General features: G+C 42.5%; 1 protein-coding gene and 1 pseudogene across 2 annotated transcripts in view; both read left to right on the top strand.

The window, feature by feature from the left end:
* MAP3K5 (mitogen-activated protein kinase kinase kinase 5) overlaps nt 1-25389 on the top strand; it is a 181441-nt gene that overhangs the window by 87581 nt on the left and 68471 nt on the right. Inside the window, exons 8-11 of the mRNA XM_080941715.1 lie at nt 2940-3052; nt 12769-12928; nt 15112-15265; nt 21101-21208. Coding sequence (XP_080797841.1) covers nt 2940-3052; nt 12769-12928; nt 15112-15265; nt 21101-21208 — 535 coding nt within the window. The remainder of the gene's footprint in view (nt 1-2939; nt 3053-12768; nt 12929-15111; nt 15266-21100; nt 21209-25389) is intronic.
* Nucleotides 1004-2156, top strand: LOC308440066 (stathmin-like; annotated as a pseudogene). The gene is made up of 2 exons: nt 1004-1015; nt 1610-2156. The product of its transcript is annotated as a stathmin-like (transcript).

Raw genomic sequence — 25389 nt, 5'->3', positions numbered from 1 at the left:
GCACTTACGCACCAGCACACCATGCATGCAGGTTACTATTGTATATGGTAGAGTTCAAAGCTGCAGTAGTGTTTACCTTTCTCCTCTGGTAACACACACAGTACCTTCCAGGACTGTGAGCATTAGTCCGTAGGAGTGAAAGTTCTTGGTAGGTACCAGCTGACTTCTGTGATGAATGAGATGGATAAATGTCTTCAGCAGTAGGGCCTCACCATCCATTTGTGGAGAGCATACAATAGCCTTGGCATTACCCTGAGATGTTTGGGGGTTTCCTTGTTGGCCCTTTGCAACAGCTCAATGCAATCAGTTCCTGACACTGAAAGTCTCACTTGGCAAAAGGTGTGTAGTTAAAGCTTCACTGTCCATGGGTGGCTTTATTTACGTTTCTTTCATCTATGTATGTATTTTAAGAAGCTTCTCCAGTTGTAAGCTTCTATATGACCCCTCAAATGGCCCTTAGTGTTAGTTGCTTCTCTCCCTTCTCCCTGTTTAGTGTGCCCACTCCAGTACCCACCGCCTGTCTCTTCATAACTATCATCTACTTCCCCTGCCCGATAGCCTCTTACTGTGTAGCTGTCCTCTGTGGTTTATGCGTTGTGCCTCACCTTCGTAAGCGCTTGAATGCTAGCTTCCACAAAGAAGGGAAAACATGCAGTATTTGTCTTTTCTCTAGCATTTTAGTTCAGTGGTGGTGCTGCCGTACATCAGTCTCCAGGCGTATATAAAGTTCAGCTTGTACACACTTCCCTCTTGTGTTGGTTACTTCCCTTGTTGCTGTGAAAGAAATGCGTGACAGAAACAACTTAGGAAAAGGGCTTGTGTGGGCTCACGGTTTGGAGGGTTGCAGTCCATCATGGGAGAGATACTCCATGCTCATTGGCTTCTTGTTGAACAGTATTGTGTAGTTTGAAATGATGTGAGGAAAGAAAGTTTCATTTCCCATGCTTTGTTATCGGAAGCATCCACTTGCCCGTGAACAAAAAGATCCTTAAGACATAAAGTTATGACGTCCTTGGTATGACTTTGGTTTTCCATTAAGAATGGAAATACCCATATTTCTCAAAGAGGTACAAATATTTTGTTTAGTTGGGATTTCCTTTAGTAATCGGCAAATTTATCTAAGAGAGCCAATATCCAGAGAGATGTGTTTTTGCTTAATGTCTAACTAACTTTGAATTATGAGGTATATCAAGTACATATGAAAGCCAAGAATATAAATAGAATAGTCTGCCTTCCACCACAGATTTGCTTTTCTTATGTTTTAGCTATGATTTAAATAAAATCATATATTTATGATGTAAATTTTAAATTATGATTTAAATGAAATCTATGATGTTTTTCCTTTTGTAATCTTCTTTTAATATAACCTCAAATGGTCATTACTAGGAATTTAGTCTATGTTTTCTTCATTCTGATTTTCTTTTTGAATAGAGATTCCCTTTTCTCATGTGCTCATCTCAAGCAGATTCTGTTGGGGACCAGAATGTTTATATTTTCCCTTTTTTTCTTCATGTGTTCAAAGGAAATAATTATTGATATAATTTCCTGCTTAGTGCATGTGTGGAATCCCTCAATTTGCCCCTAGCCTGTGTTACCTTAAAACCTGTAGAAGAGAGTACGGCCAGGCAGCTGGGCCGAGCAGGGCTTTCCTCACCAGTGGGTTGTGTGGAGTGTACGGCCAGCCTCTTGTCTTCTGTTCGACGTGGCATCTTCCCATACTCAGGTGAAAGAGCTGGAGAAGCGTGCTTCAGGCCAGGCTTTTGAGCTGATTCTCAGCCCTCGGTCAAAAGACTCTGTCCCCGATTTCCCCCTTTCCCCTTCAAAGAAGAAGGATCTTTCCCTGGAGGAAATTCAGAAGAAATTAGAAGCTGCAGAAGAAAGATGCAAGCCTCAGGAAGTGGATGTCTTGAAGCAGCTTGCTGAGAATCGGGAGCATGAAGAAGAAGTGTTCCAGAAAGCCACCGAGGAGAACAAGAACTTCAGCAAAATGGCAGAGGAGAAACTGACCCACAATGTGGAGGCTAACAGAGAACCAGGAGGGGCAAATGGCTGCCCAGCTGGAGCGTTTGTGAGAGAAGGATTAGCACATGGAAGAGGTATGGAAGAACAAAGAAGCCAAAGACCCTGCGGACGAGACCGAGGCTAAGTTGTCCTGAGAACTGACTTTCTCCCCGACCCCTTCCTAAATATCCAAAGACTGTACTGGCCATTGTCAGTTACTTTTCCCCTCTTGACAAATATTCTAAAAGCTGATGTATAGGTAGATCCAGACCGTGAGATGCTCAAGGGGAGAAACTGAGAGTGTTTTGCTCTTTTTGATGCTGTACTTGAATGGTTAATAAGCTGCACAGTGCTGTTAAAACAAAAAGCCCTGTAGTAGATATCCAAACCCCGGTCCTTTTGCGTGTGCCTTTTAAGCTTGGAGCGCAGGCTCATCTGCATCCAGAAACCGGCTTTGTGCGCTTGCAGTCAAAACTCATGCAGCAGCCCAACCCTGGACTCTTAGTTTCTTCCTGTAATTGGCCTTCTGTCCTTGTCCTACCACTTGCTGGGTCCCCCATCCTTTCAGGGCATAGCCTGGACACTGCTCAATGAAAGCTTTGTGTATTCCTGGACAAAACAAAATGAAAATGCCATGTGTTTTCGTTTTTAAAGCATCAGTCATACACATTCCTATGTTTCTGGTAATTGGTTGAAAATAAGAAAGTTTTTAAAAGATAGGGTCAGTAGGTTGGGGATGAGTTAAGTATCAGATCCAGTAGAGCTGTGGAGTCATGGGCATGCAGTTACGTAAGCATTAAATTTTAATAGCACACTGGATTCTGGGGCGAAAGCCAATGGAATAATTTTTGCTTGGGCATGGAACTTATGCAAACAGAAGTTACTGCATACCCAGGGTTTCATGATTAAAAAAGTAAACTTGTATTTTTTCCCCTTAGGTTCAAAAAGGCATTTGAGTCTGAGCCAACACTACAGTCAGGAATTAATTACGCAGTCCTCTTGCTGGCCGCCGGGCACCAGTTTGAATCTTCCTTTGAGCTTCGGAAAGTTGGTAACTGCAGCTTAACATTTTTAAAGAAAATCAAGAAACTGGACCCAGAATTGGTGGTACAAAGGAGATGAGCCTTGCATTTTTTATTATATCTCGGCTAAATTTGTGTGTGACAGGGTGTTTTACTAAGGTCCCTGGATCAGAATTTCATACCTTTGTACAGAATTCTAGTATCGGGATATAGCTCACACTTTTACGTTTTCTAAAGTCCTTGGTTCATATTGTTACAACTCAAACTCACGTTGATGATACAGCTTCTTTGTTCAGTCCCCGGGTGCAGTTAGCTTTGTGGAATACAAGGCGTGTTTAAGGTTGTGGGTTCCTGGTGCCTTCAAGAGAAACCAAAATCAGTCGACAGCTGGGTGTGTGGTGCAAACCTGTAAGCCCAGCACTCAGAAGGTGGAGGCAAGAGTTCCAAGAACAGTTTGAGGTCATCCCTCAGCTACGTGGTGAGTTTGAGAATTGCCTGGGCTGTGTGGGACTGAGTCTCAACCCAAGAACAAAACTAAAATGGAAGGAAAGGAAGTGAAGGGTGGGGGAGGAAGGAGCAGGGAGAGAGGGAAAGGAGGAGGGAGAAAGGGAAAGGAAGGATGGATGGACCACAGGCAGGCTAGCTGACTAGCTCACTTCTGTTCTTTTTGGTTTTGGGGAATTTGGGAGGGGTTGTTTTGTTTTTGCCTCAAACACAACTGCCCCTGTGATTTCTTGGTGGTGGGTGAAGTCTGCAAAGTCCCTAGAAGAGCAGTAACTTGGGTGACACTCTTGGTGGTAACCTGTTCCCCCAGTGTTCCTGAAGTATTTCCCTTGATAGAACATGCCCTTCTCTCTTCCTGTTCACCTTTTTTCGAATCTGTTTGCGGTAATTTAGGATTTGATAGCATTCTTCTTACTCACTTCCAGATCCTGGCCTTTCTTCAGTGGTAACCCAGATTTTGTCCCAGTGAATGGCTAAACACCTCCTTATAGACCTTCCCAGCTCTTGGAGGAATTATTACCACAGCCACAGAAGTTTTTGGCCTTATTTTTGCAAGGGAGAAAAAAAAACCACTTATTAATTAAATTATTCATTGTAAAATAATTTTTAAAAAATATTTTAAAGTTGAAAATGATTTAGGTGTCTCTAAGAAAAAAATAAATCCTATGCTTTTAAAAAAGACATCATCTGAGAAGGGCTCTGAAGGTTTTATCCTGCACCGTTCTAAGACATTTTTGAGGGTAGATAGAGTCCCAGGCTGAAGGACTGATGGAAGCCCAACTCCAAACACTAACAATAAACACACCAGACTTTTCTGTTTAACACTCCAAGCTCCACCTGATGTCACATGTTGGTTAATTAGATCACTTCTTCCACCCTTTCTTCTAAAATCAAGTGAAATAAGTTTTCAGTTCATAACTGAAAATCAGAAAGTAAAAATAAACATCAACTTGGGCATTTTAGAAATGATATTAAAACAGTCTATCTCAATTTTAAAAGCTCTACCGGTGGTCCAGACATTTTCGTTGCTGTGCCCTAGAACACAAAAGTGAAGCTTTATGGGAGCCTTTTAGTCCTCGTGGGATTTGACGCCGATGTGTATCTGTAGGTTGAGCTGTCGTAGCGGTTTGGAAATGTACTTGTTCCTGGTCTCGTTTTTAAGTGTCGTGTAGATGAGACCAGTCAGTGCTCTGAGGTTGGGAGAACTGTAATGTAACTTCGCCAAGTAAATACTGCATTTTATCCCAAGAAGAACTCACAACACATGTTAAATGAGCATTCAAAAACCAAGTTAACTAAAATTTTTGAGAAGTGGGCTGGGGACATAACTCTGTTGGTAAAAGCGCATGCTGTGCAGTTAGGGAAATGTGACTTTGACCCATCATTCCCCTCAGCTCGAATCACACAGAGCTAGGTGTGATGGACCACTTGGAGTCCTCTGCATTGGGAAGGTGGGCACAGTCAGGCATCTTTCCTGGGCCTTCCAGTTTAGACAGCTCAGTCCACTTGGTGAGCCTAGGCCAGCGAGAGATGCTACCTCAAAAGTAAACAACTGCTAAGATGCTTGGCAGCTGAAGGACCACACAGGAGCTTGCTCACTATCCCCCTACACACACACATGTGCACCCTCCTTACACACAAGACACATGCACACACACAAAATTAAATAATTTAAATGTGTAAGTTTCAATGTATATGAAGACTTACACAGGCTTACACAATGCTACCATGTATACTATAATTTCTACACACCCATGCGATGATATTTAGCTTTCTAGGTTATACTGTATTTAGTCATAAATTATGCCAATCAAAACTGAGCTGACCTAAAACTAATTTTTATAAAGTTTAGATTATATGTATTAAAAACAAAATGGTTTAGGCAAATAAATTAATAAGCTTATATAACAGTATTAAATATTACATAAAGAAAAGGCTAATGGTTATGCCTGGCATATTTAAATATATTATTTTATTTAAATTTCTAATCAAAAATTTAAATTTATAACTTCTTCCATTCATTGTGTTGGCATCTTAAAACATGATTTAGTCTGAATTAATAAACCATCATAATAATCATTTTCATTTTTATGATATCTTCTTAGTTTTCTTTCTATGAAGGAAAAAATTTAAACAAAGTCTGACAAGAAAATCACTAAATCTGAAGATTTCAAGTCTCTAAGAAATAATTCTTAAGGGTTATGATCTGTAGCCAAAATGGATCTGAAGTCCATTTTCTTCTACTATAACAAAATATCAGAGGATGAATAGTTTACTTAAACCACAGGTTGACAGGCTGAAAGTTCAAGGTCTAGGAACCCATTGGTTTAGTTCCTTGGGGGCCTCTTGGCTGTATCCCATTGTGGTGGCTGTCAAGAGGGAACAGTTTCGTGATGGTGCAGGAATGCGGGTATTATCGGTGAGAGGACTTGCTTGCTCTTGTGTAACAGCTCACTCCCATGAGCTAACCTCCTCCCACAAGTCTTTGCTTATTAAAGGTAGAGATACTGCCCAGTACCTCTATTCTAAGCCTCAAGTGTCTCATACACAATCCAGTCCAAACCATCACAGACTCTCAATTATAGTTATGGTCTTGTTTAAGGTTATACTAATTGCTTCATAGGTCTTCTTTAAAAAAAAAAAAAAAAAAAAAAAAAAAAACAAAAACAAAAATTGATGGTTCAAGTACTTAGAGCTAGCATTTAAAACACAGGATCGCATCTTAAATTCTCTGCCTGTCTCCAGCTTCACGGCCTTGAAAATTAATATATTTTAACATCAGCCAAGTAAAAAGTAGTTTCTCATGTCCTCTGTGGGAATTTTAGACTTTGGTACATTTTATGGAGAGTCGGAATTACTGTTTGCATCTGTATCAGTAATGGTGATGAAGGAAAAAGAACCTTGAGTCTGGAAATGAGATGAGTTACTATTTTAATCCCATGTTTTCTGAACATTAAAATGCTCATGTTGGGAGAGTGCTTGTCTGACATACAGGAAACTCTGGTTCCATCCCGAGCACCATCTAAGTGGCATGGTGGTCACACCTGTAATCCCAGAACCCAGGAATGGAGGAGGCAGGGGAATTAGAAGGTCAGTGACAACCTTGGCTGTACAATTTCCCCTAAAAAATTAAGCAAGAAAAGAAAAGAAAAAACCCAAAACAAACAAAAAAAAACCCCTCAAACCAAACTAGAACAAACAAAGCTTTCAAACAGCAAAAATGATGAATTATAATTAGTACTGAATATGAAGATCCATGTGTCCCTAAAGATAAGAAAAAATTAAGACAGAAGCAATTTATTACCTACCATGAGGAACTCCCTCTGCTGCTTATGAAGGTGGCCACTGTCTCAGAAAACCAGAGCTCAGAAGGGAAAGGTCAGATTCTTTCCCTTCCTGTTAGGAGGACATTGTGGCTTACCTGTCCTGATGCACTTGAAGATTGTTACATGTGTGTTTGCTCCCAAGGAGGACACGTTCTCCTGGAGACTCCTGATTAATAAAGTAGGAAGCAGATAAAGCTGCTGCCGCTGAGGGTGTCATGATAATAGTTACCGTGGCGAGGATTTTCAGTGAGAGCCAAAACATGAAGAGCCTTATTTAAAAAGTGGGCATCTTGCCGTACTCACATGGTACTTGAGCTGTTCCCTGGTGAAACTCTCATCACAATATATGTGTGTGTGTGTGCACACGTGTGTGCGTGCGCACACACATGGTACACAGATATACATGTATATAATGCCCATACACATAACAAATAATTACATTAACAAATCTTCAAAGATGAAGTACAGATGTGTCTGTAGAAGAAAAAGAGTCTACAAAGTGACCAAACTCAGGTCACTGTTTTAAGTGGTTACCTTGTTACATTTTTTCCTTCATTTCAAGAGGAATATAGTGCCCTTGTGAAGTATCCTCACCAGAAATGTTTAACTAAACTTAAAGTCCAATATACATTTAGTAGGAATCCAGAGATCTAATGAAACAAGTTAGGGACTGCTAGGAAATTCCAGTGGACAGATCCAGAGTACAAGGACATTCTGTAAGAAGGCGCCTCTACTTTGGGTGGGGGAAGAGGGGACATCTGCGTCATAGGAAGAAAAGCATGGTTGAATTAGGTAGATTGGAAGATATTCCGAGTGACAAATGCCAAATGGAATGAAATGACCTTGGTTATGAAAAGACAAACAAAGGGGGCCATTTAGGTAGCAGAGGATTTAATCAGGACAAGCTAGTATATAACATTAGGGAATTACAATTTTAATGGGAAGATAGTCATAGGGGAATTTTAAAGATTCCTGATAATCTGTAAACATGAAATATTATATCTGCAATTTAGTTTGAAAAGGTTCAGCAAAAATAATCAAGGAGCTGGAATAATAACACGTTAACATTAGTCACAAAACCGGTCATTTATAGTGGTACATGTGTGTGTATGAGTGCATACACACGTGTTGGACGTTTGCTAGGTCAGTGTTCTACCCCTGAGCATTGGCTCCCCCCTCCCTTACTATAGAATATTTTATACTCATGTACCTTTGAAACTCTTCATAATAGGAAGCCAAAGTGAAAGACTGCAATCTGCCTTTTAGGGAGCTACCGGGCCTCTCAGGACTTGTTTGAAAAGGAGGCGCTCATTGTGCTGTGTGGATTGGAAGAGTCAGCAGTTTTAATGTGCTCAGTGCTAGGCAACTAGTGAGTGTTTGGTCGGAGCTCTGTGTCCTCCTTTGTCCATTAGAATAGCCTTGAATTTAGAAGCAGGCAGTAGCTGAAAACGCTGTGATGAAAAGTACACTATTGAAAACGCAGCGCTTACAAGTCAGCCAGTTCTAATGAGAGCTGTGTGCTAAAATCCAAACCACGTAAGCAGGCAATTCAGTGAAAGAAATAGTGGGAAATTATTCAAAATAGCAAGGACACAACATTCATTGCTTATAACATTAGCCAAAAAAAAAAAAAAAAATAGAACATAGAAAAAATTTTACTCTACTGGTAAGGACTTGGTAAATTATAATCGGTGTAGTTACCTCAGGAATCATGCATAAGTACCTTTAAAAGTGTTCCGGGGCACACATGATCCTAGCATTTAGGAAGGAAAATATTGTGGCCTAGAACCCAGTATAAATACTTCTAAAGAGAGCTTCTGTGGAAAGATCCTAAGTATAGGTACAATTTTATATACTAAGATCTTTAGTTCCATAATATATTAAACGTATATGAAAAAGAAAATCCTCACAAACATAAAAACATTGGAGGAGCTGGGAGGCGCTCGGCTCATAAAGTACTCACCGTGCAAGCACAAGGACCTGAGTTCAAATATCAGCAGCACGAAGCAATAAAAAGTGAAAGTCAAAATAAGCTGGACAGTTGTGGCACACACCTTTAATCCCAGCACTTGGTAAGAAGGGGTAGGTGGATCTCTGTGTCTGAGACCAGCCTGGTCTATACAGAGAAACCCTTGTCTCAAAAAACCAACCAACCAATATGTAAATGAAACAAAAAAGGATCAAAGATGAACTGGTGGAATGTTCTTGTAATCCTTCTGTATATTTTAACACCAATATTTTAACACGCATCATATTTGAAGGACAAACAAGTTCATGTGTAAAATAAACAAGAAAAGATCGATAATCACAAGGGCTTTAAAAGGGGTTGGGGGCAGTGTTCTAATCCACATACCTATGGTGCCAGCAGCAGTAAGTAAAGGCAGGAAGATTATGAATTTGAGGCCAGTCTAGGGTACACAATAAGATCATGTGTCAGTAAAATAAAACAAGATTGGAAATGCTGAATGGATATGAAATTCTCACAACTGGCAAGGGGAAGAACTGTGCTGTGTTGCCTTAGTGCAGAGCAAACACAGAAGGAGTAATCGCTCATCTCCTTAGAAAAACTCAGCACTTAGAACGTTGTGATTCAGAGGGAACTGAGTGGGTAGGCAAAACTAAGTATACGAAAACGTAATAAAACATGGCTGCCCATCTGTTTTGGGTAAGTAATTTACGACGTACCCATGTGTTAAAATACTGTTTCTTATTAAGGATAATAATACATTTTGAGGCTGGTAAGATGGCAGTAGGTGAGAGTACTTGCTACAAAGCCTTATGACCTGGATTTGATCTGAAATCACATGGTTGAATTAAACAGCCAAGTCTCTCACATTGTCCTCTGACATCTACATGCATACTATGGTATAAGCTTGACTGTGATGGTGGACACACACAAGTGAGAACACACACACATGTGAACATATACATATTCATACATATATACACACATAAACATACATACACAAACTACACACACATACACACATATACACATGCACATACACATATAAACACATACATACATACACACAAACATACACATACATACACACACATGTAAATAAATGTAAAAATAATTTTAAGAACATTTTTCCAAGTGTTGAAAGGCTGGTGTCATGATCATTTGATAAGTTTCTGCCATGTAGCCAAATATCACTATCCTACGACAAAAAGTGTTGAAATTTTATTGTACCTGTTGCAGCTTTCCTTCTAAGCAGTAAGACTCTCACACTTCATCTGGGCACCACTGTCTTTATACAAAAGTGACATCATGAAAAGTTGTTTATTTTCAACTAAGGCTAGTACACACATTTGTAGCATCTTGTTTTTCCTGCACAATTTGTAAACATTTTGTTTTGCACATCCATGGAAGATCTGTGATATGTCTGCATGTGCAGGTGCACCTGTTCCCAGCTCTAGAAATTGTCTGGTGGCAAAGCTTTTATCTTTTTAATTTATCCTCAAAATGTGAAGAATGTTCAAATGTCCATTTTCCCCAAAAGTATTTATGGTTTAAGTAAGTTACATAATAAAAAGTAACCTTTAAAAGGTAAAGGTTATTTTGTTTTAGTTACAATTTTCAAAAGGGTAAAATTATTACTCTCAGAAAATATGAAATAGACACCGATATAAATCATTTTAATGTGAAAACCCTAAATAAGATTATATGTCTGAGTCAAAGACCGTTTAGGCAGCAATAAAGATTTAACAAGAAGTATTCGGGTAAGGAGATCTACACTTGATTGAATTTGAAGCTGTTTATGTTCCAACAGGCCACAAATCTTAGAGTTTATATGTTTTGTGAGACAAATTACTTAAATGTTAGACAGATTAATACTTACACGTTAATAAGTAAACTCCTATTAATGAACCTTAAATAAGTAGTAATTACATTTTCCTTGAACAGCCTTATGGCCCCGTGGCCTGTCACAATGCTATGACCTACCTTTTTAAGTTTTAAGAACAGTTTTATTTTGTTTTTTTTTTTTTTTTTTTTTTTTTTTTTTTTTTTTTTTTGTGGTCCTGGGAATTAAACTCGGAGCCACACACATACTACATGTGGACTCCCCAGTGAGCTCTGTGCCTCAGCCTCCCCTTAATCCTCGTCTCTCTGACAGTCTCAGCAAGTTTCCAGGCTGGTCTTGAATTCAGTCTGTAGGCACGTGCAACAAGGTCTGGCCTCGAAAAATTGTCGTAATGGATACTGGTAGAATTAAGCAGTTTCACGGGGACATATTTTAAGCAAATCAATATAAAGTACAAAATAATACAAGACAGTTATAATAAAACAGTTGGCGAATACAAATCATGCTATTGTGCCTTGTCAGACAGTGACAGTAACGGGCTGGAGATGTAGCTGAGCGGTGCATAATGTTTGTAAGTATATGTGCACACTACACATACAGAAGTAGCCTATACATTACATAGGAATATACACTTATGTTTTAGTTTAGTCACATATTTTCCATGCTAAATAGCAAGAAAATCCCCTTTCAAATTATTTCATAATCCAGCATATAACAAGAGAAGAAAGGGGTTTATGCAACAATATCCCGGATTTTCTCATCTTATGATCTATACACATAATAGATACGTGAACGTTCCAGACTGTGGTATATAGATGACTGTTGGATTTTTCAGTTAAAGGTCATTTTTTCTGGGGTGGGAGAGGTGGCTCAGCAGTTAAGAACACTTTCTTGTAGAGGACTCAGGGTGTCCTCTCAGCCTGCTGTTGTTGAGAACGGGCACAAGGCACACTGAGCTCAGGCTAGGGCTCTAGTGGGTTTCCTGAGGAGGTGGCCCCTCAGTGGACATCTGAGAACGAGTCTGCTGAATAAGGTGTACAGGGTGCTCTGGACAAGAGAACATCATGGGTGTGAAATATGAAACACCGAGTTGGGCAGGTAGGTGTTGGGAACTCAAGGCTGGAGCTAGAGAGAGACAAAGCTGAAACAGAGGGGGCGGGGAGGCAGCAAGTTAGCACATGTTTGGTATCTAGAACACAGCCGAGTGCACCGTAAGGGACACCGTTTCTGCTGTTATGCTGTATCATGATGACTAGCCTTTCAGCCAATGCTTCTTGGCCAGCAGGCAGAGGCCAACGCCCACTAAGTACCTAGTGGATATGGCTCAGTAAATCCCTTGCTGAGTTATTGGCAGAATGATCAATAATCAATCGACTCATAGGGAGTCCAGCCATGGCAGGTGACAATATGTCAGGATGAAGACCTGGTAGCAGTATAAACACTCTACCCCAAGTATGAAGCCAGGCTGTCTCTGCACTCACACTGTGGACTATGACCATCCGAAACGCTAGTCCCAGAGCATCCACCACCTTCTTATGACCTCCCAGGGCATCAGACATGCACATACATTCATGTGGCCAAAAGCCACTCAGACACATAAAAACGAATACAAGTTTTAAGAGAGAATTTTTAAACCTTGTGTGTACATTTTGTTTAGTAAGACAATAAATGTGTCTGCCTTATTCATGCTGTGAAGAGACACCATGACCAAGGCAACTCTTAGAGTGGACAACATTTAATTGGAGCTGGCTTGTACTTTCTGAGATTCAGTCCACGATCATCATGGCAGGAAGCACGTAGGCAGACATGGTGCTGGAGGAGCCAAGAGTTCTACATCTTGATCTGAAGGCAGCTAGAAGACTGGCTTCTAGGCAGCTAGGAGGAGGGCCTCAAAACCCACCTCAACAGTGACAAACGTCCTCCAACAAGACCACATGGCCTAATAGTGCCACTCCTTACTGTCCTTATTGCGAGTTTGAACCACATCCGTCATCAGAAACATAAGGCTATTTTGATCTTTAAGGACAAAGAAAACTTAATTGTGTATCTGAGTGGAAGGTCAGCTCTGCCTTGTATATAATTCTCTGCTTTCTGTTCATCGTCTAGGAGTGAAGCTGAGCAGCCTTCTGGGTAAAAAGGGGAACTTGGAGAAACTCCAGAGCTATTGGGAAGTTGGATTTTTTCTGGGAGCCAGTGTCCTGGCCAATGACCATCTGAGGGTTATTCAGGCATCTGAGAAGCTGTTCAGGCTGAAGACACCAGCGTGGTAATCAACTCTCCTGTGCTTGTGCAGCTCAATAAAGAGCCTCATACTAGTCTTGAATTTTACAGCTTATAGGAAATTTGTTTATTTTTAGGCTAACATCCTATGGGGGGAAAAACAGGATTTTCATAGAACTATTGAATTAAAAGTTTGATGACTTCGATGAAGTCACTTAAGCTTTTCCTACACATTGGCCAGCCCACCCAGCATCACCCACATAAACTGCATAGGCCACACTCTGTGCCTTCACATCTGACCCAACCCTGGATCTGAGACACATGCTCATCTCAGCCCCTCTGGACCCCAGTCTAAAGCCACATGCTTTGTTTCCTTCATGATCCAGTCTCTGCCTGGGAATTCTTATTCTTGGGATTCACCACCATTCACTCCTGGTGTAGTAGACACATTGGCGTGTCTCCATGTGTGTGTTTTGTAAATCCCGGGCTGTCTTTGGAAGATATCCAAGACTCATTATTGTCTCTGCAGTATGGGAGAGATAAGATTGCTGCCTTTGAGACGTTTTTTTTTTTTTTTTAAATGATGCTGATTCTATTCTGCGTCACGTGTGGTCACCCACGTGAAAGGTTTGCAGCCAGGAAGAGAAAGTCCCTTCCTGAGGCTCTCTCACTGTCCACATCCCAGGAGCCGCCTGCCATGTGAAGACCCTCGTGGCCTCTAACAGGGCTTCACGTTCATGGTTTCAGTGCCCATTCCTCCACCACGGCATCTCCACACTGATCTTTGTGAAAAAACAAGTCTGACCTTTGCTTCCTGTAGAAACCCTTACATCAGTCCGGTTTAATAGTCATCACCGCTGAGGGGTGAAGTCCATCTTGGTTCGGCAAGCAAGGTTTACCCTCAGCCTTCCCAGACTCCTGCTTTGCCCTGTGGTTCACGCTGCTCAATGAGCAGCAAGTCCTTTTAAGTGCTCACATTCAGCACTTGCCTAGAGATGTCCTGTGCATCCTCCTGGTCCATCTACCTGGGGGACGCTCACACATCACATCTTCACTCCAATGCTGACTTCAGACTTCCTCGATGGCCACCCCTGACCCCCCACTATCACCACCGCCACTGCTGCCGCCCCTGACACCGCCACCCTGGACCACCACCTGCTTTCCTGTTTCTGACATTCTTCAGTATGGCCCTGTTGATGTTGATGTCTTTCCTTACAGTTTATCCCCACTGATTTCATTCCTCTTGTTATTACCTTTTTATATGTGTCTCCACGGCACTGTGTGCAACTCGAGGACAGGGGCTGAGCTGACATCTCATGCGTGTAAATGGCATGAGCTAAATGAACCAGGAAACGCATGTGCTACGTTCAGCCACACGTGCTGTTTCTTTGTTGACAACTTTTTGACACTTGTGATGGCAGAAGTGGAGATTGAAGTATGGGCCCAGAGAGCTCTAGCTTTGGGCACCCTGGAGTCTGTTAACAAGAAAGCAGGTGCCATTATGTAATGTCAACCTCCGCATCTGTGGCCTGCAAAGTGCCTGTGTAGCCCCCGTCTTGCATAATTATATCCTTCCTCGTTTTTCTTAACTTTTTCTCTTGAGGCACCATCTTCTTTAGCTTGAGGACATTTGTTTAATACTTAAGCTCAAAGGAAAATAATCTCTCCTGAAGGATCTAGTCCAGAGAGCTTCTTAGAAGAGGCGTATTTTTATTTTTATAAATGTGTTCTGCCTTGTCTTCAAATTTAATATAGGCATTTAAAACTTTCATATCTCTCTCTCTCTCTCTCTCTCTCTCTCTCTCTCTCTCTCTCTCTCTCTCTCACACACACACACACACACACACACACACACACACACACTTTTAAAGTGTTGTTGGGGGTGTAGCTCAGTTTTGAAGTATTTACCTAGCGTGTTCAAGGCCTAGCTTGTTCCCCAGCATGACAAACAACATTTTAGGGAGATGTTTGGCTCCAGGTCCAATTTACTTAAGCTTTCTAAACCCGAGTTTTCCCATCTTTCAAATACCTATGCTGTTGAATCCTTGTGAAATTTAAACATGTGAAAGTACCTGATTCACAGCATAAAGCAAAGCATGTTTGATAAACACGGAGGCCCAGTGGTAAGTGCAAGTGCCCTTAGAGTGTGCAAATATGCCTATAGGATAAACTGGAGCTAAGGGGAGCAGGTAGCCCTAAATCTGGCTGTTTTTGTGCCCTGACTCTCAGGTACCTCAAGTCTATAGTGGAAACCATTTTGATCTATAAGCACTTTGTGAAACTGACCACGGAGCAGACCACGGCCAAGCAGGAGCTCGTGGACTTCTGGATGGATTTCCTGGTGGAGGCCACGAAAACAGATGTTACTGTCGTTAGATTCCCAGTGAGTACTCTAACGCACATTCAGCCGTCCATTACTTCCTGTTGTTATGAAACGTCTGGCGTTATGTGTGAATCTCAGACCCTGTGTCCTAGCGTGCATGTGTAGCTTGGTGGACTTATTTATTTTCTACAGACTGAGTCGTGTTGGCTTTTTATTTCTCAGTGCTTTGTTATTGCTATAGGTTTTGAGACAGGGTCTGGGTAAGTAGCCCAAGCTAGTCTTGAGTCCCTACCTTAGCCTGAGTGCTGGGATTACAGTTACATCCACCATGCCTGTTTTATCTACAAGGATTCTCCAAACCAGAGAAATGGGATACATCTTGGGCAAGGGTCGGAGTTGCTCCTTATGGTGTGCTCTGAAGCACACTTAGAAGGCAGTGAAGAGATTGTGCTTTGGTCAGGTCAAGGCGGCCCTTGAGCACAAACAGATGGATGTCCTCGGATGCTGCCGTTTTGTTACTTTGTCATAAGGCTTATCAGCATTGTTATGGCCAAACTATCAGCTCACTTGTTTTGCAATTCTGTCTCAACCCCTGGAAGCCAGGTGGGTCAAAGTTGCTGTGTGGTCACATATACACCCATGTAGCAATCCCTTCCAGGGCTCAACTCTAGAAAATGGTGACTTGCAGTTTGGTCTTCAGTTCCATATGTCTGGTTTCTTGCAGATGTGTGTGTATGTACACACACACACACACACACACACACACACACACGCATAATATATGTCTCTATCTCTATACACACATATACATATTGTACACATACATCTTTGTGTGTGTGTGTGTGCATGGATACATACAGAGATAGGCATAGACACATGTATATGTGTGTAAATATATATAAATGTATGTCTCTATATACATATACATATTGTACATATATATATCTGTATGTGTATATGTGTGTGTGCATGGATACATAGACATAGTCATAAACATATATGCATATATATGTCTCTCTACACACATACATCAATATTGTGCATACACATCTGTGTATGTGTACATGCATGGATACAGAGAAATGAACATAGACACATATGTATGCATGTGTGTGTGTGTGTGTGTGTGTGTGTGTTTGTGGCCATTGATCATCCTCAGTATAATTTCTCAAGAGATCCACTTGTGTTTTGAAACAAGGTCCATCACTAGGATTAGCTTAGCATGGCTGACCAACAAGTTCCAGGGATTCATTTGTCCCCAGCTCTTTAACACTGGGATTCTATGAGCTCATTCCACCAAGCAGGACTCTGTTCATGGTTACTGGGGTTAAACTCAGTCTCAGAGCAAACACTTTACTGTCTAAGCTACACACACATACTCACACACACATACTCACACACTTACACACATACACACACATACTCACACACTTACACACACACACACACACACACACACACACACTCACACACACTCACACATCCTAAAGGATGCGTGGTTCATGTTCACAGTTAACACATCCCCTTTCTACAGCACGTGGAGTGTACCATCTTCAAAGTCATAAGGTAGTGGGGTGGCTTCCGATCCAAGACTTGGTAGCAGCTGGCTCTGTGTACAAATTACTCCTCGTGATACATCTCTTGTTTGCGCTCTCTAATCTCAGTATTCTATGCTCGTGGGAAGTGGCAGTTCTCCGTTCCTCTTATGAACCCCGTTTTCTAGTTCTAGGATCCTGTGCTTCATTAGGTAAGTCCAGTGCTGGAGTGAATGTGCTTTGCCCTGACTTCCTCGTGAAGCCTTGAGCTCTGTGTACCACACAAAAGCCTGTGAGTGAGCTGGCGGCTTGCCGGTGCTCTGTGAGTTGCAGTAAATGTGGGGGAAGAAGAGGGTCTGCTGCTGCTCTGATGAGCTAGAAAGCCTCAGGAGAGGAGACCCACAGAGCCACCATTTCCAACTCACTTAAATGAGTTTGGTGTAAGTTAGTCTGTTGTGAGTGAATAAAGAAACAAAACCCAGGAAACCGTGAGAAGTTGTAAGATGATAAACTCTTGGTTTAAAAGACTTTTTTTCCCCTTTTTAATCAGTTTTTCTATTTTAACGGCCTTCTGGTGCTGTGTTGCTCACTGTAATATCTTGTCCTCAGGGTAGCATCCTCAGTGGCTCGTGCTTGGGGGCTTTGGTGGTCTTGATTCGGATGGTCAATCACATGTCCATTTATAAAGACTAAAACCCAAGCGAGGCCACATGAGAAGCTGTGTACTGGACTTTTTTCTGTTTACCTCCTTCTCAGAACCTCTCCTTTGTCATCCAAGGATCAAAGTACAAAACCAGACATGGGCAAAGATGGGGGAAGATTTGGGAAACAGTTTGGGTGGCCCTGTTTACTTATGCTCAGTCTGGTTTATCTCCTTTCTTTGCCTCCTCTTGGGGTTGGAAGAGGTTTGCTTTGCACCTTGCAAAGCCTGGAGACCATCAACTAGTGTCAGGAGAAGGGTCCCGGTGCTCTGAGAATCTCTAGAGATGTCAATTTGCACTGGTTGCTAACGGCAATCCTGCTGACCTTGCCCTGCTCTCCTGGCTCAGATAGGTGAAGTCTGTGGTCCTTGTACTGTTGGCTAGAGTGAAAGCCAGAGTGTATGCCTCCCGTGAGCTGGGTCAGGTGCCAGACTCTGTTCAGCTGCCTCCCTTTTCTTGGTTGATCCTTCTCTTCCTCCTGTCTCCTCCTTACCCCTTCCCTCTCTCCTCGTCTCTGTTCCCTCCCTTCCCTCCTCCCTCCTTCCCCTCCCCTCCCTTCCTCCCCCCTCATTCCTCATCCCCTCTGTGGTTTTCTGACTGCTGCCTCTTGTCATTTCAAGGGCAGATCACAGGGCTCCAGGAACTTTGGACAGCGATAACCTTGTTTTGTTCCCTGTCCCCGGTTGAGAACACACAGTTCAGAGTTTATCTATTGGAAGCAGTGACAATAAAGGCATAGTCCGATGGGAGAGAGAGCTGATCCAAGCCTGTGCTCTTCTGAAATATTGTACACGTAGATTCAGAGAGCAAAGGATTCTCGTTTGTTGGTGAAGAAACCTTGGAAGGTCTTTGGGAATCCCCGTCTTTTGTCATGTATTACGTGTTTAAGTATCTTAGACACCGGGTTATTCAGATAATGACAGCACTGTTATTATTATTGTTATTATTATTATTATTATTAATTAAGATCCCAAATGCAGCCCTCCCTTCTGGTCCCCCCTCACTGAGTTTTCCCCCCATCCTTCCTTTTTGCCTTTGAGAGGTTGGCCCCTTCCCTGGGTGTTCCCCCACCCCAGGGCATCAACTCTCTCCAGGATGCAGCACATCCTTTCCCACTGAAACCAGACAAACAACCCTCTGCTACATATGTGCTGGGGGGTGACTAGCCTGTGTACACTCGGTTGGTGGCTCAGTTGACACTATCTGTCTCCCTATGGGTTTGCCGTCCCCTTCAATTCCTTCAATCCTTTCTCTAACTCTTTGTTAGGGGTACCCGACATCTGTCCAGTGATTGGCTGTGAGTTTGTCTCAGTCATCTGTCGGGTAGAGCCTCTCAGAGCACAGCCATGTCTGCAAACACAACATAGCATCAGTAATAGTGTCAGGGATTGTTGCTCAGCCATGGGACAGATCCCAAGACCACTGGTCAGCTGTTCCTTCAGTCTCTGCTCCATCTTTGTCCCTGCATTTCTTTTAAACCAGAAAAATTGGGGGTAGAAAGTTTTATAGGTGGGTTGGTGTCCTTATCCCTCCATTGGGGTCCTCTCTGGCTACTGGAGGTGGTCTGTCTCTTCAGGTTCCATATCCCCAACTTTGGTCATTTCAGTCAAAGTCACCCACATTGATTCCTATGAGCCTCCCCCATCCCAGGTCTCTGGGACTTCCTAAAGATTCTCTTTACTCCAACCCTACCCCACCCCTAATCCAACCCAACCACACCAAATCCCACCCCAACCCCACCCCACCCCTAATCCAACCCAACCACACCCAATCCCACCCCAGCCCCACCCCAGCAGCTGCAGATTTCAATTCATTTCCTACCCTCTGGGCATCTCTTCTGCCTCTCCCCATACTCGATCCTACCCCCCTCCCTCCTCCTCTCTTCCACCCAGATCCCAGGCTGCACCATTTCTATCCTGGTGGTTGAACACCGATCTTCAGTCTTGGTAGCACTGAGCTTGACTGAATGGAACTGGAGACTTGGTTTACCCGCTGAAGTCCTGAGTGAGAACTTGGGCATCGTTGTGAGGTTTGTTTTTGGTTTGGTTTTGTTGTTGTTGTTGGTAGAGGTGGTCTTTTTTGATTTTTTGCTTTGTACTCAGGGTAAAGGAAAATCTGAAGGTTTTCATGCCCCCTTTCTATGTACATAAAGTTACATAAGCATTCTGTGATGGTAAATTTAGAGGAAAAAGACTATTTTGAATTTCTGGTATGTGGCCAGGAACCAGTTTTCTGACCCATATCCTTGTCCCTCCTTGTTCAGGCTGCACATTTTAATGCATTCAGAAACCTGTTATTTCTGGTGACACAGCTCTAGGAAGGACATGTCTCCAGTTTTATCTGACAAACCTGCTGGATTCAGGATTACCTTTGGAAGTGACTTTATCCAGAAGATTACAAAGAGCCGTTCCAGTTTCTCTGTCCTGAAGTCATGCCTTTTCTTTCTTCTTCTCAAACATTCTCCACTGCCTGGAAAAAAAACATAGGTCTTGGGGCTAGAGATGAAGCCCAGTAGGTAAAATGCCTGCCTAGCGTGCATGAGTTCCAGGTTCCGTCCCCAGCAGCACCTCAAACAAGGTGCAGCCATGGGCTCTCTGGGAAGGCGGGGTCAGATGATCAGGGGGTCAAAGTCTAGCAAGCTGAAGGTCAGCCTGGGACACCCACAACCCTATCTCAATTTTTTTTAAATTAACTTTAAGGATCTATACAAAAATAACTACCACAACTTTAAAATTAGGCAGTGCATGGTATTTTGGTGTCATTCTCTCTTGGCATGAAGAATGCATAATAATAAAATTCTTTTGTGTAACTTTTCAATATAGTTTCTCAACTCCCTTATCACATGCCCTTCGGACATCTCTGAAATATGAGAAAATTTTATATCTCTTATTGAAGAATCCAGCTTTATCTCGGAGGCAAAGGTTTTGTTTTTTTTATTTCACATAGCTATATCTCGATTTATATATAAACCTCTTCTGACAAAAATCTCAAATTATTTATAAGTACATTTTCATGGCTACAAGAACCACCCTCCCACCCCCTCTGACAGAGTGTGTCGGCAGAGGATCTCGAGTTCCTGCTCTAGAAATAGGACCTTTAAGGTGTCCAGAAATGCTTTACCATTGTCACTACCGTTTGTGACATACTTTAATAGAAATAACATATGTACTACATGGTGATTAATCTGAGTCTTGGGAATGAGGTGTCGTGGGTTATAGCCTAAGCTGACCTGGGGCTCACTGTGTAACCTAGACCGGCTTTGAACTTGCAACAATCATTTGCCTCATGAGAACCATAGTTATAAGCATGAAGCTTTTTACAGTTACTATGTTCTCCTAGAATAGCTGAACTATGGTTCAGTGAGGTCCCACCGAGATTTGAACTCAGATTGCTGGATTTGAAGTCCAGAGTGCTAACCTTTACACCGTGGGACCTGTTCTAGCTGAATGGTGGAACTTGAGATATGACTTACCTTCCATCAGCAGTAAAAGCTGGGCCTTGGGATAAGTGTATATCACAAAATACTCAGAAGATCCTAGGGCCTTCATTCAAAGTTAAAATGATTTCTACAACAGTTGAACCTATGACCTCGTCCACATGGTATTGGGTTCATGGAGCAGTTGTCTCTAATGCAAGTCTCTCTGCCTTATGATTTCCAGGTATTAATATTAGAGCCAACCAAAATCTATCAGCCTTCTTACCTGTCAATCAACAATGAAGTCGAGGAGAAGACGATATCTATCTGGCATGTTCTCCCTGATGACAGGGTAAGATGCGCAATTAAAATAAGACCTTATGCCCTTCTTTCTCACCCCCGTAAGTGTGTTCATGAGCAAAAAGATAGCTTGACTCTTTATCTTGGCAGAAGTGCATACTGTAAGATCAACATTGCTAATTTGGAGTTATGAACTTCATCAATTAGCAGGATAAATTTGGCATCATTCAGACCTTTAGAATAGAAAGTATAACCATTTCAAGTGTGCCAAAAATTGGGATATTTCTTTGTTTATAGGACTTCATACTGTAAACCAAGTTATGCCGGAAGGGGTAAATTTTCAAAATTATGCCAAATAAATAATACTTTAAAATTGTATGTTATAAATGTCATGTTCTGCTTGTCTAAAGCTACTTGTAGGCTTACACCAGGACCATTATAATTACCACTGTGTCCAAAGCATGTTATCTAAGTAGCTGCTAAATTTCACATTAGCATTGAGTTGGCATTGTTTGGATAAAATAAGGTAGGAGATACACTTCCATTTGGTTCCAGAAGGTTCTCTCAGATCCCCTTATATCTGCCTCTGGCAGCATGTGACCGACCTTTGCACGTTGGAAGTTCATTCAGATTTGGTTTTGTTTTGAGATAGAGTCTCGGTATGTAGGCGAGGCTGACCTCTACATTTCAATCCTCCTGCTTCAGCGTCAAACAGCGAATTTGCAGTGACTTTATCGGCTCTCAAGCTCATACAACTACTCTTCAAAAACAGAAATGTGCAGGAGCTGCCCAAGCAACAGCGGAAAGAACAGAAATCGAAGCAGCCTTAGGAGAAAGATTATTTGAGGGATTTGTGTGTGTGTTATAATTGTTTTCCAAGCTACTCTTTTGATTTCCTTTAAGCGTGACTCCTTCATCTGTTCCCTGAACAGATGTTTGCTGTGCACTTGCTCTGTACCAGGCCAACCAGGGTCCTCGGTAAGCACTGTATCACAAAAAAGTCAGTGAGGGCAACCTACAGGTGTATACAGTGGTGATGATCCAATGAGGGCAACCTGCAGGCATATACAGTGGTGTCAACTAAGCCAGTGTGGGAGATCTGCAGACGTATACAGTGGTGACAACTAAACCAATGAGGGCAACCTGCAGGCATATACAGTGGTGTCAACTAAGCCAGTGTGGGAGATCTGCAGACGTATACAGTGGTGACAACTAAACCAATGAGGGACACCTGCAGGTGTATACAGTGGTGTCAACTAAGCCAGTATTGGAGATCTGCAGACGTATACAGTGGTGACAACTAAACCAATGAGGGACAACTGCAGGTGTATACAGTGGTGACAACTAAACCAATGCTCAAGCTGTGTATGAGTTTGCAACAGTGTAATTTAATAGACTTGAATATGTTTAGATTTTTATCACTGTCCTTATGCAACATGGATTTCCTAAGCTGAATTGTCCTTATCTATATAAGGGCAGATGGAAATGATAAAGTATTTTTAATTATTATTATTATTTTAAGTTATAATTTATTATTGTTGTTGTTATTACAGCATCATACACCTCCAAAGATTGTTGTGAGAGACATTATTGCTGTGTCTGTAATCCCAGCACTTGGGAGTTGTAGGCAGAAAGATCATAAATTCAAGGCCACCTTCAGCTCCGTGGTGAACTCCAGTCCTACCAGAGCTAAAAGAAACCCTTCCCTCTGCCACCTTTGTTCTGAGGATTATACGAAATGATGTAGATAGTATGTTTCACAGAGCCCTCTGCTCTAATGAACACATGAATGGTTTAAGGATAATAACAGTAAATAGAAATCGACTGCTTTTTATTTTTAATTAGGGCCAGTCCTTATTTTTAAGAACCGAGAATTTAGCCTTGTTTTATTCTCTTAACAATGTGAAATGTATCATCTGGGAGATTGTAAGCACCCGTTAGGACACAAATTGAGCTACCTGTTGTGTGAGCCTGCGGGATAACTATAAGTTGGGATCTTTTGTGCGGCAGTCAGAGTGAGTCCTAGCGCACACACATACATTGGAAGGAAAATCGCTGTATGACTCTGATGTGAGGCCGTGGTTGAGAACAAGTTTAATAAAGGGCTGTGGACATACCAACTGTCTCAGTTGAGAACAAGTTTAATAAAGGGCTGTGGACATACCAACTGTCTCAGTTGTAGCCACTGATTAAGAACCAGTATTTCCTCGACTTTGTGACTAAGATAGGCTCCTAGGGATTTGAAGGGTGGTACCTTGGACCTTTGGTACTTGGGTGACAAGAACTGGATTGAAATCTGGATTTCTGCTCTGTGTGTACCACCGACTTGTCAGAACTCATGTGTGTGGGCCAGCAGTGTCGGAAGCTAAGCAGGCCCAGCCACACAGCACGTTTACAATGCAGGGAGAATAACTCATGCGCTGGGGTGTCCATCATGCCTGGGCCCTGAAACCCCTATCAAAACATCAGCAAGTCACCTGTCCCAGAGACCGGACAGCTATATCCTGAAGCACCCTGATTCTCTTTCTTCTGATATATTTTTTTAAAGATTTACTTATTTTATTTTACATGAGTGCACTGTAGCTGTCTTCAGACACACCAGAAGAAGGTGTGGTCCCATTATAGATGGTAGTGAGCCTCCGTGTGGTTGCTGGGATTTGAAATCAGGACCTCTGGAAGAGCAGTCAGTGCTCTTAACCTCTGAGCCACCTCTCCAGCCCTTCACTGGAATTTTATTGTTTGCCCACTAATGGGTTGTGATAACTAAAGGATCTTCACGTGACAAAACACACCTTGTACACGTTAGAATTGGCCACTAGGAGTGTTATTTGGATGAGGCCTAGTTATCCAGCCTTTAAGGAGAACATTCCAGAAGGTGCTATTGCCTTTTTTATAGTACTAACTTACCCATAAAGAAAACCTGCCTTGATAAGGAACTTCATGACAGCGAAGGCATTCTCTGTGCTATTCGTAAGGAGAGAACGGCCCACACCACGTCAGCAATGTTTCTAGTGTAGAAGTGAGTCCTCCCTTGGAGTGTTCCTGAAGAGGCCTGTGATGAGCAGTGAAACTCCCTGCTTCCTCCCTCTGAGGAGTTCTGTGGCTTGTGGGAGCGCTGGCTTGTGGGGAAGACTTTGTGGACCTTTGGTCTGTGGCGAGGAACAATGAACAGAGTGTGGTGTCTTTGGGAAGTTTTCGAAAGGACGTGGAGTCTGGGATTTAGCTGTAGGCAGGACTAGAAGAAAAAGGGGAAAGGAATGACCTCTGATCAGAGGAATAGAGCAGAGTCCAGTGTGAGCCTGAGGTGTTCAGGGGTGTGAAGGAGCCTTCCTGGCTTTCCAGGGAGAGGTGGTGAGAACAGTGGGAAGGTATTGGTAGGCAGGGTGGTTTAAAACCACAACGTGAGTGAGGAGGTTTAGACATGTGCTGTCATTGAAGCTACTTCAAGTCTAAGAGCTAGAGAGAGGGCAGCATAGAGTAGCCAGGGTCAGGGTGCAGCTGCGAAGCTGGGAAGGCTGGTGCTACCCGTGGCTTGCTGAGTGGCCTGGGCAGTCTGGGTAGCTCTTCCTGTAGCCCTTTTTATATGAAGAAAAGACAACCTTATAGGAGAGTACATAAGATAATTACCTGTGCAGGAATCCCCCTGCACAGGACTAAACACACAGAACGTGTGTCGATCACGTTTCTGCTGTAACCGTAACAAGTGTCTTACCTTGACATCAGGGTTTGGAAATCTTGGATCCTGGAGAGGCAACGGAAAAGGCTGCTAAAGGAAAGAACCAGAAATGAAGTAGTTAGCGAACTTAGAGCAGGAAGGGGGAGGGTGGCAGCTACTGAGTAGCAGGTCATTTGAAAAGAAAAGTCGGGGGGGTGGGTAACCTATGACCCAGTCGTTCATTAGAGAAACTAAGTGGAGATAGTAAGAGTCAGAGGTTCAAAGTCTGAGAGGGATGACATCAGCAGGCTGCTTAGAAGGGTGAATTCTGGAGGACCCTCATTTTGGGCCTCGGCACTTGGAGCTGATGACATGTAAACACCTACCGAGACGCGATTGGTTCCGAGACAACACCGGGCATAATCAGTGTGATTCTGCGTGTTCTAATCATATTGCTTTGAAGTGCAGTGCCTTATTTACAACACTCTAAAGTAGATGTAGACATGTTCTCACATCGGACGGAGAGATCTTCAGAGGCTTAACCGGAGAGAGCAAGGTTACCCAGGGACACTTGGAAC

This window comes from Micromys minutus (assembly GCF_963924665.1).
Source record: "Micromys minutus genome assembly, chromosome: 30".
In the NCBI taxonomy this organism is placed as follows: domain Eukaryota; kingdom Metazoa; phylum Chordata; class Mammalia; order Rodentia; family Muridae; genus Micromys; species Micromys minutus.
The sequence above is the reverse complement of the archived record's forward strand: the minus strand, read 5'-3'. Positions and strand labels throughout refer to the sequence as shown.